The sequence below is a fragment of the Daphnia pulicaria genome, chromosome 7 (assembly GCF_021234035.1).
Source record: "Daphnia pulicaria isolate SC F1-1A chromosome 7, SC_F0-13Bv2, whole genome shotgun sequence".
In the NCBI taxonomy this organism is placed as follows: Eukaryota; Metazoa; Arthropoda; class Branchiopoda; order Diplostraca; family Daphniidae; genus Daphnia; species Daphnia pulicaria.
In genome coordinates, this window is record NC_060919.1 from 1,104,373 (window position 1) to 1,117,877 (window position 13,505).

General features: G+C 38.2%; 1 protein-coding gene, 1 long non-coding RNA gene and 1 pseudogene across 2 annotated transcripts; 1 reads left to right on the forward strand and 2 right to left on the reverse strand.

The window, feature by feature from the left end:
- Nucleotides 1–1,163: 1,163 nt before the first annotated feature.
- LOC124350370 lies at nt 1,164–1,748 on the forward strand. Its single transcript, XR_006920849.1, has 3 exons — nt 1,164–1,356; nt 1,440–1,514; nt 1,575–1,748. It is a non-coding gene; the product is annotated as an uncharacterized LOC124350370 (long non-coding RNA).
- Nucleotides 1,749–8,708: 6,960 nt separating this feature from the next.
- LOC124349796 (mannan endo-1,4-beta-mannosidase-like) lies at nt 8,709–10,842 on the reverse strand. The gene is made up of 7 exons (XM_046800645.1): nt 10,523–10,842; nt 10,189–10,430; nt 9,918–10,087; nt 9,730–9,845; nt 9,530–9,651; nt 9,300–9,419; nt 8,709–9,221 (listed from the first exon to the last, which is right to left on the reverse strand). Exons 1-7 carry the CDS (start codon nt 10,758–10,760, stop codon nt 9,078–9,080), a joined length of 1,152 nt encoding a protein of 383 aa, XP_046656601.1. The 5' UTR covers nt 10,761–10,842; the 3' UTR covers nt 8,709–9,077.
- Nucleotides 10,843–11,415: 573 nt separating this feature from the next.
- On the reverse strand, nt 11,416–13,105 carry LOC124349825 (annotated as a pseudogene).
- Between the last annotated feature and the right edge of the window lie 400 nt (nt 13,106–13,505).

Sequence of the window (13,505 nt, forward strand, 5' to 3'; positions counted from 1 at the left end):
GTACTTTTGAACAGTGGAAGTCCATCGGTGCTGATCAGTATTTGAAGTAGGGATGAGGTGAAGACAAATCTTCGGGAAACGAGCTCTGAAAGCCGTGATGCTATTCCCTTCTCTAAGCCGAAATGGAAATAAGTTCCACCACGAATGTGCTCCACGACTACTTTCCGGGGAGTCTTACGGAGTGTGCGGATGTCTCTAGGTAGACTGTCAAATTGGTTATTTTTGATGCTTTAGGGCTTTTAACCCTTTCAACAGATAATTACCGGCACTCCCGGAAAGATTCTTGTTCGTTACGAAGGTGGCCAAGAAGTTCCGCAGCTCAGTAGGACCATCGAAATCGGTTTCGTCTAAAATGATTTCTTCAAGATCAGCGTGATTGAAGTCGTGCTCGTTGACTTCCTTCTCCCGAGATGCATAATCTGAATCGCTATTGGATGAATATCATGTCGATGAATCAAAGCTTTCCAAATTTACTCCTTCATCGCCGATGTCACTTTCCAAATCCATTTCAGATTCTGATCCATTATCGATGGTTCATCGCTCTGTTGATACATGTCATTTCTTTCTTGCTGGTGAACGGGGAAAAACTCCACTTCATTGTTTGAGTCATCAGAGGATAAATCTTCTTCATCGTCACCCATGAAGCCACTCTCTTCCATAAATTCATCACCCGAGCTGGAAGGGCTATTTAATTTGAATTCACTGTCACATTTTTCTCTTGTCTCTTCTTCAATGGCATTCGTAAGGTGGTGCAAAAAACGACTGTGAAGTTGACGTGGTTTAATGATTAATGGCGGATCAGTTGAAACGATTGCGAAGTTGACGTGGTTTAAGATTAATGGCGGATCAGAAATTTCTCGCCAATGCCGTTTAAAAAGTTATTAATTCAGAATTTGTCACACAAAAAATGGTGAGAAAACTTTTTGCTTCTTTAATCACTTACAACATATTTGGTTTTCAGTCAACATATATGAAGTTATTCGTAGTACACTTTTGTTAAGAAAATGAATTTTGATTCTCAGTTCGAAGGGCCACGCTACTTCTGATGCACATGAGATAATCACTATCGACAATAATTGACTGTTTTATTTTTCAAACAGGTCCTCAGTATGTCGAAACAACCCATTGTATGGAAGTACATATTATCTGAATTGTATAATTCTTTTGTCATGGGAAATCGCAAAAGAGTTTATTCATCGTCATCCGACGACGCTTCAAGAGCTGTTGTTCCTAGTTCTTAAGTTATTTCGAAACAAAAAAGGTCATCTGACGACTTAGAAGATGAGCTACAGCAACAGAAGAAACCGCAGTGTGAATCAATTGTAGTTGACTCGTCTCCTTCCTATGGCTATGAAGGTTAGTTTAATAGTACCCTATACAAAGACTGCAGAGATCATACAGTTTAGTTCAATATTCGCTTCATCCATTTACAACAATAGAATCTATAGCTCGTCAAGACCGATTTACAGAGTGTCATCCCACCCAGTTTTTTGACGACATCTATGACAACAACGGTATTATTATATTCTCAACAATAGCATTAAAATCAAATTAAATTTATTTGAAATGTTTAGATCAATCGTCATTTATTGGATTCATGGGAGAAGATGACTGGCGTAGCGCTACAAATTCCTCTCAGCCAGGTGAGGGCACAAGTGCTAATGCTGCTGTTGCTCAAACCAGAAATAAACGTGATGTTGCTGTTTCTGTCTTCGACAAGAGCCAACGATTATCCGCAAGTAACAAAATTAGCAAGGAAAACTACACTATTTACTTTTCCTCTTACAGTTTCATTAATTATGTCTTTCTTTAGGTAAATAAGAAAATGTGAACCACTATTCAAGACCTAACAAAGGAAGCGGAAAAAAAAACAGCTCGACTTACGACCCGTCCCTAGCTAGCTTCAGCCGAAGAAAATCAGTTCTCCAGGAAACAAGTAAAAAGCAAATTATCGTATTAATGTTGCATGCATTTTTTATAAACAATACGTTGTTCCAGGCAAACGTATAGGCGAGGTCGAGGTTCAAGGGAAAAGGGAATTTTCAACACAGCAGATTTCTGATAAACAACTTGTCCCTAAATTGAAACAATCTACAAGTTCAACCAAAGTAAGCAATTTGATAGTATATTCACAGAAATGAAAATTATTCTACAATCGTTCGACAGCATTCCAACAGGGATCTTTTGCAATTGCGGGACGTCAGGCCCCCCCCTAAAAACAAATCGAAAGCAAACTCTGTTATGACGCCTCAGTCACCTGTCAAGCCTTTTACAGCGAAAATATTTGCAGATAGCTCAGAATCTAGAGGATTGTCTAAGAAGCGTATTGACGACAGAGGACCGATGATTACATCTCTCAAAATTGATTCCCGTAATTCTTATTTTAATTAAATTGCAGCATCACTTACTTTAGACTTATTCTTATTCATTATCTTCTAAAACAGGTGCAATCACACAACCGCGTCCAAATATTGTGATGGAAAAGTACAACTGTAGCGTGGTGAACAAGTTGATTCTGAAAAAAACTGGCTGAGCTATTAAATAACCAAAAGACTTTGGCAGACGATGTGAGAAAGCTGTTGGAGCATATACAAACAGAAGCAAAAACTCCGACGACGACGAGACAGGACATCGTTCAACTACCTGCGACTTCTGTTGCAGAATGGAATATTCTGATGCAATTTCTAAAATCGGAATCCAACAAGCAAATCATCGTAAGTCCCACTATTTATTTTTCATTTCCTGCTAGCGTTAAATAGTTTACTCTCTCTCAAACTGCAGGTCAATGATGATGTGTCAAAACTCAACAGTAAAAAAAAAAGAAGACTAGAACATCGAATCAGACACTCACTGGCAATAGCAAATAAATTTGAAATAAGGGCAGCCACATTTACTTGTAACATTGAGATTTTGATCTATCTCTCTTGCATGCCCAGCAGGTAGCACACAGATCTGTTACTAATTCCTGTTACGGGTCCGTATTATATCTGTGAAACAGATCTGAATCAGGTCTGATCAGTTCTGTTTCACAAGAAATTTGTCTAGATTTAATCTGTTTTATATATTTTGGTAAAAAAGTGTTTCACAGACTTGAAACTGACCTGTTTTATCTCTATAAAACATAATATTATTTTTTAGAACTGTATTGCAAACCTGTTCCTGATCTGTTTTCACCTTTTTAAGTTTAACGCTGGCTTGACTCTGTATCCCACGTTTGTCACAAGTTGGTATCACACTATAAAAATAAATGCTGTTTTGTCTCTGTATCCCAGCATTGGTACAGTTCAGTTTTAATTCTGTAAAAGTTATGGCTGGTTTGGCTTTGTATTCCACGTCTGTCAAAGATCTGTTATTTCCACCCTTTTTCCCATGATGATTTAAATTTTGGTTTTACAGGTAAGACAGTTCAGTGCAGGTCTGAGATAAGTCTGTGATATTGATTTTTGTCAAAATCTCTTTCTCTCACAGGTGTATTACTTTGAATTGTAATACATCAACATGTTCCCTGTGTCAGGCAGGATTCCAGAGAAAGTTGAATAAATTAGAACTGGGTTAGAGTAGTGAAGAAAAGAAGTGATTAATAGTTTTTTTATCCGCCGGACGGGCAAGTATCATCTAAATGGTCTAGAAGACTTTTTAATTGGTGTGGGGCCAATCTCGGTCTTGAACTTGTGACTATCGGAAAAGAGTGGCAGTTATTTGTAGCAATCAGTTTCGTGAGAGAGAGACACGGCGGACGAACCCTTATACTTATACCTTATACCCGATGAAGATATAAGTTTACAACTTCTATGTGTTCGTGATTATAAATTTAATGAAATATATGTACTAGGCATAATATAAGAACTAATGGTGTAATATGGTAAGTATATTCGCTTATGAATCTAAGAGTAAGTGATTAATCACTCGACCATGATGGCATATCTTTTCTTTCTTGAAAATCTGTTTTTCGTCTGTAAATGGTGATTCCGTTTTAAGGATCTGCCACAGACCTGTATTATGCTCTGTAAGATAATGGTCTTACTGCAAAGAATTTTACAGACTCTCAAAAACATATCTGTAACAGACCTGAATAAGAGTCCGTTTACTATCTGGGCTCCCTATAAAACATGTCATCACTTTACCAGTAACCAGCAATTGTTCAGTACTTGCAAATATGAAGAAGTTTATCGTGATAATGTGCTTATGATTTTAAAAATTTGTGTTATTGATATTGAATTAGTTGAATGTTTTCTGGTAAGTTTTTTTGTTTTTGTATTGAGTAAACTAACAAAAGTATTTTATTTTTTTATATGCCATAGCCATATTAATTTCATTTAAAATTGGATGTGATGGAGAATTCAAATATAATCACTATTCCGGTGTTTGTAAACATTAAAAAGTCAGTCAAAACGCGTATCCGGAAGACATCCATATTTTAAATGCACAAGGTACTCCAATAGAAGTCGACGCTGTCGAGGCCGGCAGATTAAACCGGCATTATAACCTCCAACTTTTGTCATGGGGCTAGGTCGGAATCAGCCACTAGAATAAGTTTATCGGGGAGGCCTGAGGCCGGGCGGAAAGTGAGGCGGGTTCCCGTACCCATTGGAACAACAAGATAGTCCTCGTACTCACCCTCAACCAGAGAGCGAACTTCCTCCTAACGGATAAATAGATTAGTGTTGGGATCAGCCTTGCCTTTCGTTGTGACGATGGGCCGGGCACTTCAAGAGCTCTTCACAGCATGCCATCAAGAGTGGATAGAAGATCGGCCGGGTAGGAACCAACCAATGAGATGTCATCAGCGAAGGCGATAGCTTTGAGGAAAGAACAGAAGAGGGAAACATCAGTATTATCAGGGACTTTCGCACACCGTAAAAGAGGCTCAGCGGCAAGGTTGAAAATGATGGAGCTCAAACCGTCCCCTTGTCGAACTCAAGACGTGGGCCGATTGGAAACAAGTTCACTGCCGACAACGAACTGGAAGCTAGATGTCAGAATAGATATCCATGTGGATATTCCAGGGATCATCCGGATCAGGTAGACTGCGGAATAACTGGAAGTCATGTGGAAGATATAAAAACGTGCTTGCTAGATCCAGCCAGCAGATGTGTTCCAATAAAAATTCAGATGACAAAACCAAATTTCCCAAACTTTCGCCCTCATCAATATCCATTTGAGGCTGTTTTTCAATAGGGTAAAACAGCGAACTGGGACACGGCCGGCGAAAACGCGAATTGGGACACAAATCGACTTTTTTTTCTTAAAGTAAAATACAAAAAATTTTGAGGTTTATTGCAAATCTAATTAATTAAATTTAAAATATAGGGGGGATACGCAATTTAGCAAAAGGACGTCATATAATATTCAGAATTAAACGAGATATCGTTAATTGAAATTTCAGAATTTGGTTACGGCCAAGAAATTTGGGCTCTGTGTTGGCTGTTAGCAAAAATAATTACGGCATAAGGAATATCTAGAGTATAAGTGAAGTAATCCCTTAAATAATTATATCAAAAGATAGAGAATGAAAAGTTCTACAATATTATAAAAGGTTTTGTCAGTATTTTGAATATTTATCGAAATATTTCATTACCAGGAAATGGAAGAAAAATGCGAATTTGGGACAGCAGACGCGAATTGGGACAAAAAATTAAAAAAATATTTTTTTTTTCGTTATTTCGCCATGTCTGTACATCAATCGACGCAGAATTTGAAGGCGAATCGATTGATGTATAAGGTTTAGGGTTTTATTTTGTCATTTAAGCATTTTTTGAAAAATAATATTTCAGGGACTCAGGATCGATTCTATCCAGGTTCAAGAAAATTGTCATTTCAACTTATTTGTTTTTTTATTCTTTTTTTTATAAAATGGCATTGAAAGCGAATAGGGTTTCAGGAATTTTCGCGAAAATTTTTGAATTTTATGTCAATATTTGAATTAGATAATGGCTCTTTTTTCTCATAGTGCCCTATCTTATGTCCCAAACTATAGCCCCTTATTATTTTATTGGCAATATTATTTAAGTCTTAACTTTTTTCATTAATCCCGTACACTTTCATAAAATGTTTGGGATTCGCTTTAAAAAATGCAAAAAGAACGAAAAACCGATAATTTTTTTGAAAAAATAGTTGCAGTTTTGCTGCCATAAGGTGCTATGATGCTAATTGGGACAGCCGAATGGGGGACTTTGTCTATACTACACAATACTCTATCGCAGACATCTTCGAAACAAATCGTAGCTCCGTGGTTTAATGCTAGATTGGAATGCGTCGTATCCTTGGGGTATGAGGTTCCAATTACATATCCGGTAAAAACAAATAATTAATTCATGGTTTAATTCCCAATTGTATTTATATCTTTACAAAATTCCTCTTTAAAAAACATCCATTGTCAAATGAATTTTTTAAAAAAGTTATTCGGTAAGAAATCCCGCCATAAATCACTAGTATGATCTTCAACATGTTCAAGGCTTGAACCTTCGACCTTTGTTACATCAATCTACCACCTTATCCACTAGACCACCAATAACAAAAATAACATGTTAAGATTTCATTAGCGAAACCTAAGCCAACCACCCAATTTCATTTCTATTTTCATATCGCGATTTCATTTCAAATGATCGCAATTATCAAAGAGAATAAGAATTGTTGCCGGTAACAGAATTAAAAATTTGGTCATTTAAACTTAAAACTTAATTCTTTAAAATATTGGTTTCAAACAATTTTTCTAAGTCCCATTTGACAACTTTTTTTAAAAGTCCCATATTCTCTAAATCGTATTATGTATAGTTGTAGATAGCATTCAATATAAGTTGAAATGACTTGGCAACTCATAATGCACTCACATTCTTTTTCAAAGATCGGATGTAAGCGTTTCTAATATGAGTAGAGGAGAACGGAGCAATTGAGGTAGTGTGTAAGTTAGCACTCACCGTTTTCCACCCTCTTGCGATCGATGGATTGAATTTTAAAAATTACCTGTAATGGTCTTAACTAATGCGCACCTTTAAAAAACATTACTGAATTAGTCCAAGTAGAATGGAAAGTAGGGAACAATAAATAAAATAGGCTATTTTAATCCAATACTACTTATATGAAAGGGGCTGCGTTAGCAATAAATTCTTTCAAATAACTAGATTTAATTCCAATTAAGATTTCGCCTTATTTTCATCTAGGATTTTTTCCATCGTGACATAGGCGGACTATGCAGATTTATTGTCGGTTTCCCCTTTTTAGCTTTTCTCGCACTGTTCTCAAAGACTTACGAATTATAAATATTCATATTTTATTCAATAATTTTTCATTAAGTTGTTGCTTGTTGAAATATCTGGAATTATAATTCAATTCATAATTTTAAATAATTTTTTTAGTTTATAGTAATTTTTTTTATAAGAGGATTTTCTTCGAAATTGAAAAAGTCAGTTATAGGATTAGAACACATCATAACGCACAGGTAGGTGCGTGATAATTTCAGGCATGTTGTCCCTAATCGAGAAGGCAACTCAGTATCCTTTCGTCGTCTATATAAACCCCGAATTTTTCCACGCCCACTTTTTTTCCGCAACTTTAAAAATCGGTAGCGGGTAAACTAACGACTCTAAAATAAAATTAAAAATACTGGAGATAGAAAAAAGTGAGAAAAATACAATAAAACATTTTTTTTTACAAATCGGATGATTAGGAAAGGCCCTACACGTGAAAAACAAAAATTCCTATGTTGTTCTGGTTTCCTTAGTGGACTCCGACCATTCGGTGGAGTGCATGCCAATTTTCCCAAATTCTGATTGACTCTCTCATCATACAGTATTGCCAAACATATATATCAACCCAGAAAAAAAGGTACTCTCATTTTGCAATAGGGTTGGTGCATGAATAAGGGATTCCTTTGAAAAAAATATCATTAGAATCAGTTTTTCACGCTAATTCTCGTGGTATTTTTTTTTTATTTTTAAAATAATAATTTCCCACCGTAATGTCATTTCAAAGTTTAGATTAGCTTGAAGCTGAACAGGACAGCTTGGACAGCTGAAGCATACGAGTTCTCTGCACCTCGGGCTTCATATTGCTGGCCACTAGACTATATGAAAAGGCCTACAGTAGGCTATGTCCCCTGTTCTAAAGTGAAGGCCAGGAAAGCGTAGCTTCGGCTGTAATCCACCAGGAACGCGAGGGAGAGTAATAAAAAATGGCGACTAGGCTGGGTGGGAAACTGGTCAAAATTACACTTTACAAGATTAGGAATAACTCGGCCAATCTTATCCGAAATGTAAATTCCTTTTGGATTGGTATTGAGGGATGGCCGAGCAAACTTTTGGAAGAATTAGTTTTTTTTTTAAGGTTTGCATTTTCCCAAAAAGCGATACCAAAGACCCCCCATGCCCCCAAAATTGTTAAAATTTGAAAAAACCAAAATTTAAACATTAAATATCTCCCAAACGGCAAGGAATATTTAAATTCTGCAAAAACAGGTGAATCCGGAGGAGAAATCTGGATATACCTGAATTATTTCAGATTTTTAGGTCTTATAGCGGAATGGGAAAAAAACAGGGGTCCATGGATTTGGTGCGCTTGAGTGGTGGATTGCTTGTTAAAACGGACCCCACGCCATTTTTGGTGGGCGGTCCTTGAAATGGGATGAAGTTTCCCCCTTTTCACCCTTTTCGTCTTTCGCCTTTGGGCCCTAAGGGCGAAAGAGGGTTGTATTCAGCCGTAGGCATTACGAAAAGGGTGATTTTGGTGAGCGTCGTCTACAAATTCATCACAAATTAAGCACCGCCCATCAAAAATGGCTGAGACCTAGCTTTGAAATGGGAGGCGCTTATTTGAACTTTGAACCAGAAATACACAAAGTTAGGTTCATTTTTTGAAAAATATTTAAAAAATACCATGAGAATCAGCGTGAAAAACTGATTCTCATGAAGTATGTTTAAAACAAATCGAAATTTCATGCAACAACCCTATTGATTTATCATTCAAAAATAATCGCCAGTAATATTTGCGTGACATTCTTATGACATTTCAGACTGTCCATGTCATGATTTTCATTGATCTGGAGTGATTTTCAATTATTCATTTCCATATATTCATTAATTTTATGGAACAATCGGGAAATTGACCGCTCCTCCGATGCCGTTATTTTGACCCTTCAGCTGCAACATGCCACTGTCTTGCGTGGTCTGATTGTCGCAGCACGTTGAACCCGTCGGTCCACCATTATAAGACCAAGACCAAACTCCCTTTGGAAGGGGGAATATAACCAAAAATAAGTCAGAAATATGTTCGGTAAGGAATAAGAAAATTATGTATCATTTTACCTGATAGCCGTTATCGTAGCTGTATTGAAAGAGTGTTGGACTGCTCTCAGGTCCTCCACAAACTGTAGCAAATTCACCAATCACCAAAGGTTTGTCCAGTTTGTAGGAAGTGGCAGTAACCTTAAATCCAATTTCAGACACTATTTAATATCCCGGCTTATTGTGGATATATGAGCCACACAAGAAAGTCAAGTGCGAGTTTACCTGTTATAGTTGATAAGTCACATTACCTTGAAGGGCTCACTGGGATCCCATTGTCCGGTGTACGTGTAAGTATGAAATTGGTAAAAGTCCAACGTGCCCAAACTTCTGCCACCGGCTGCCAAGAGACATGCGTCCGTGTAGTAATTCCCTAACGGACGATTTTTTTTAATGCCATTAACTTAAATGAATTGTTCCCCAAATAAGCTGTATGTATATATCTTCGTACTCGATTGCTCGTAAGCATCAGACTGGGCGTGTTCCGACCAGGAACCAAGGGTAACCAGAGAAGCGCTGTTAGCTTCTTTAATAGCATGAGTTTGCCAATTGACAAACTTCAAGTTACTGTATTAAATAGGTAATTAAATATTAGCCTATAAAATTCTCAAAAATCATATTTGCATGTGTGAAACATACTTTTCCATTGGAATGGTAAGGCCTGTCCAGCTGGCGTCAGTATTGGCGAGTGGAGTCGTGTCGAAACACGGGTTATCACTAGCCTGGTTGAGTAAGATGGCCCCTTCCGGTTCGTTCATTATTTCCCAAGCTGCAAGAGCAGGATGGTCACCCAAAGCAGCCACCATTGGCTGTCATCATCACACAAAACAAATGATAAAGTTAGATAATATATCTTATAATATTGATATTAGATAATTATTCGACGATTCCAAATGATAACTGAAATCACCTTAAGAGCGTTGTCGATGTAACTCTGCAGTTTGGCGTCGTCGTAAAAGAGGTTGATGGTATTTTGATTTTCTAATACGGCCCCGTTCCACAGGACGAAGATGACCAAAATATTTTGACTCTGAGCAAAATCAAGGAACGAGCGCATATCATCGATGATGGTCCCCGTTCGGTCGGGACCTGTGACGTAACCGTTACTGTCATAAGCAGGAGTGTTTTGACCTTCCACATGCACCCATTGTCCTAAAGATTATTCATACGCATTCGAAATCATGGAGAAACAAGTTTAAAATTATTCCTTCAAAAAATCATTTCTACCTGGGCATCACACTTACGAACTGAATTTCCTCCGCTATTGGCAATCATTGTTAGCCAGGTTTCCAGCGTCTCCTTAACATCGGATTGGTAAACTCCGTTGCCGAAATCGTAGCCGTACGAATACCAAGCGATGTTGGCCCCCGACAGAAAGACTCTCTGGCCGTTGTAAAGAAAGTCCCGACCGCTCGTCGTCAAACGGCCGACGCTCAGCGACGCCCAAAAGCCTAAAAGTAGCACAAACGAAAGTTTCAACATTTCACCAGCGGTCTCTTATACTTAGTGATTTGAGCGGTTATTCGACTTGGTTTATATTATAACCCAACCAAAATTTGGACTGTCGCTCAGTTATACAAAAATAGCTATAGCTACCTCTACCTAGACAGGTGTGTTATCTTTGTTATTTACTCAAAACAACCAATAGCCCTGAATAAACTTTGAAACTATATTATACAACCATGGTGGGTGGATGTTATAAAGTTCATTTGTCCCTGTCCACCAAAGCGAAGGAATAAACAAAAACATTATTATCTTTGTTTATTTGGAATCCCCTCGTCTCGAAAACAAATTTGAATACAAACAACTTTGCTGCTGCACGTGAACAGTGCGTGAACATCAGAAGACGTGAACAGTGCGTGAACATCAGAAGACGTGAACAGTGCGTGAACATTAGAAGATGTATGCATCCTAAACTTCAAGTTCAACGCGTGATATCTGTTGGATTTTCCAGGATTCTCACGAAACGGATTATATTACCTGTTGACATCCATACACGCGCAAAAGTAATTTTTTTTTACCTAAATATGTATACGTATATCTAAATATGCGTATCGTCACTTTTCAACAACCGTTATTATTCACTTAAAAATGTAATTTTATATAGAGAATAAAATCGACAACACGAGAATTAAAGTGCTTTTATGATGTTGGTGTATTCTGATTTTATAGCCCATTTTACATTCCATGTTTTTGATATTATAAGTATAGAACTGATGCTATTTTGTTTTGGGATTTTGACAGGATAGTCCTCTACAAGGGGAAGGTCACCGCACCGTTTGCGGTTTGGTCTTTAATTCTGGTCATGCCAATATTTTGCGCCTCTTGCGAATCGGTGCACTTCCCTTGTTCCAGGTAGTGCCAAGACCAAGCGCCCTTGAAACATTCAAATTATACATCATTAGAAATAGTCTGCATTACATATCTATCGAATATAACTATTAACCGAAAAAATCATTTCACCTGGTAACCGTTGTCGTAGACGTACTGGAACATATTTCCGATGTCACTCGAAAATTGTTTGTGACAATATATACTGTAAAAGGAGCATCGGAATTCCATTGTCCGTTATAGTCGTACGTATGCATCTGATAGAAATCCAATTTTCCAGCCGCCTTACCACCGGCGCCCTCCAAACAAGAGTCCGTGTAGTAATTCCCTTAATTCGACATTTATTAGTTATATTATTCGTCGATTCAATAAGAGAAATTGTTGTGCTGGAATATTAGTAGTACTTGATTGGGCTTTGGTGTCCGTCTGGGTGTGCTCCGACCAAGAACCAATAGTCACCAAACAGGCGCTGTTCCTTTGTTTCACGGCATCCGCTTGCAAGTTGACGAACTTTAAAATGTTAATGAGATGAAACATGAATTCATCATCAGTATTATACATATAAATTAATAACAGGCAAATCATTGGTTTCTTTGCACCCACTTTTGCATGGGGATGTTGGTAAAAGCGAATCCGGCCCCGGTGTCCTTCAGCGGAGTGGTGTCATAGCAAGGATTAGCGTTGTAGACGTTGTTCTGCAACAATCCCTCGGGCTCGTTCATGATCTCCCAGGCCGCTAGTGCAGGATGGTTACCCAAGGCATCTACCATTGGCTATTTATAAGCGTAATCAATATAAGGTTATCATATAATTAGTTTATATATAGGCTAATACCTTCAAGGCGTTGTCGATGTAAGTCTGCAGTTTGGATGCATCGTATAGCAAGTTGATGGTGTTGTCCGTTGGCCGTTCGGCTCCGTTCCATAAAACTAAGACGACCAAGAGCTGCTTGCTCTGAGCGAAATCCAAAAAGGACTTCAAGTCGCTGATCATCGTCCCCGTACTGTCAGGACCGGTGACGTAACCGTTGCCATCAAATGCCGGAGTGTTCTTGCCGTCGACGTGGACCCACATACCTTCAAACAATTATTGAATGATTGATTTTATAATTAAGAGCGACTGATGCTCCAAATGATTTGCATCTTACGGACGGAGTTGCCTCCGTTGGCGTCGATCCGAGTAAGCCAAGACTCTAGCGTCGCCTTGGAGTTGGCCGCGTACTGGCCGTTGCCGAAGTCGTAGCCGTACGAGTTCCAGGCGATGTTGACGCCGGACAGGAAGACTTTTTGGCCGTTGTAGTAGAAATTGGTGCCGCTAGTCGTGAGCCGGCCGGCGCTCAGCGACGCCCAACAGCAGAGCAGCAGCGCAACGAATTTGAACATAGCGCGGCTCGAATGCGTGTATAGTTATTCACACTTGGATAACAATCCAATTTCGAATGACTTTAGAATAACTCGAAGCGAACGATTTATATACCGCCGGAGATTGGAACTGATGTGCACGAGCAGTATAATTTGAAATGAATCAAGTACAAGTCAACAAAGTTATCGAAATGCCCCTCTGTTTATTTTCAGGTGGAGTCCAATGTGTGCAACCGTGTATTTTTTACCTAATACACTCGTTGGATTCAATAGCCTGAATAAGTAAACTGGGTTTTTCCGGGTTTTTCTATTGTGTTTGAACATTTAATTGTTATCGATTGTTTTACAAAACGACGTTTTTACTAATCGATTATTTTTCAACTTTTACCTCCGCGGCAAATAATGAAAATGGCCATCGTTATGTTATCTCTAGTTCATACAGAATGGTTAGGTTAGTTTTCCATTTATCAAAACGCCTAGATTAGCCTGTTATGCTATACAACTGTAAAATGGACGAGTCCAGCCTATGTCTTAT

What these genes read in the sequence shown, in the direction of transcription:
- LOC124349796 (XM_046800645.1), bottom strand. Translation starts at nt 10,760, where the DNA reads ATGTTGAAACTTTCGTTTGTGCTACTTTTAGGCTTTTGGGCGTCGCTG. An exon ending in ACATCGACAACGCTCTTAAG is followed by an intron (nt 10,088 to 10,188) that starts GTGATTTCAGTT and finishes TGATGATGACAG; the next exon opens with CCAATGGTGGCTGCTTTGGG. An exon ending in TGATGCTTACGAGCAATCGA is followed by an intron (nt 9,652 to 9,729) that starts GTACGAAGATAT and finishes ATCGTCCGTTAG; the next exon opens with GGAATTACTACACGGACGCA.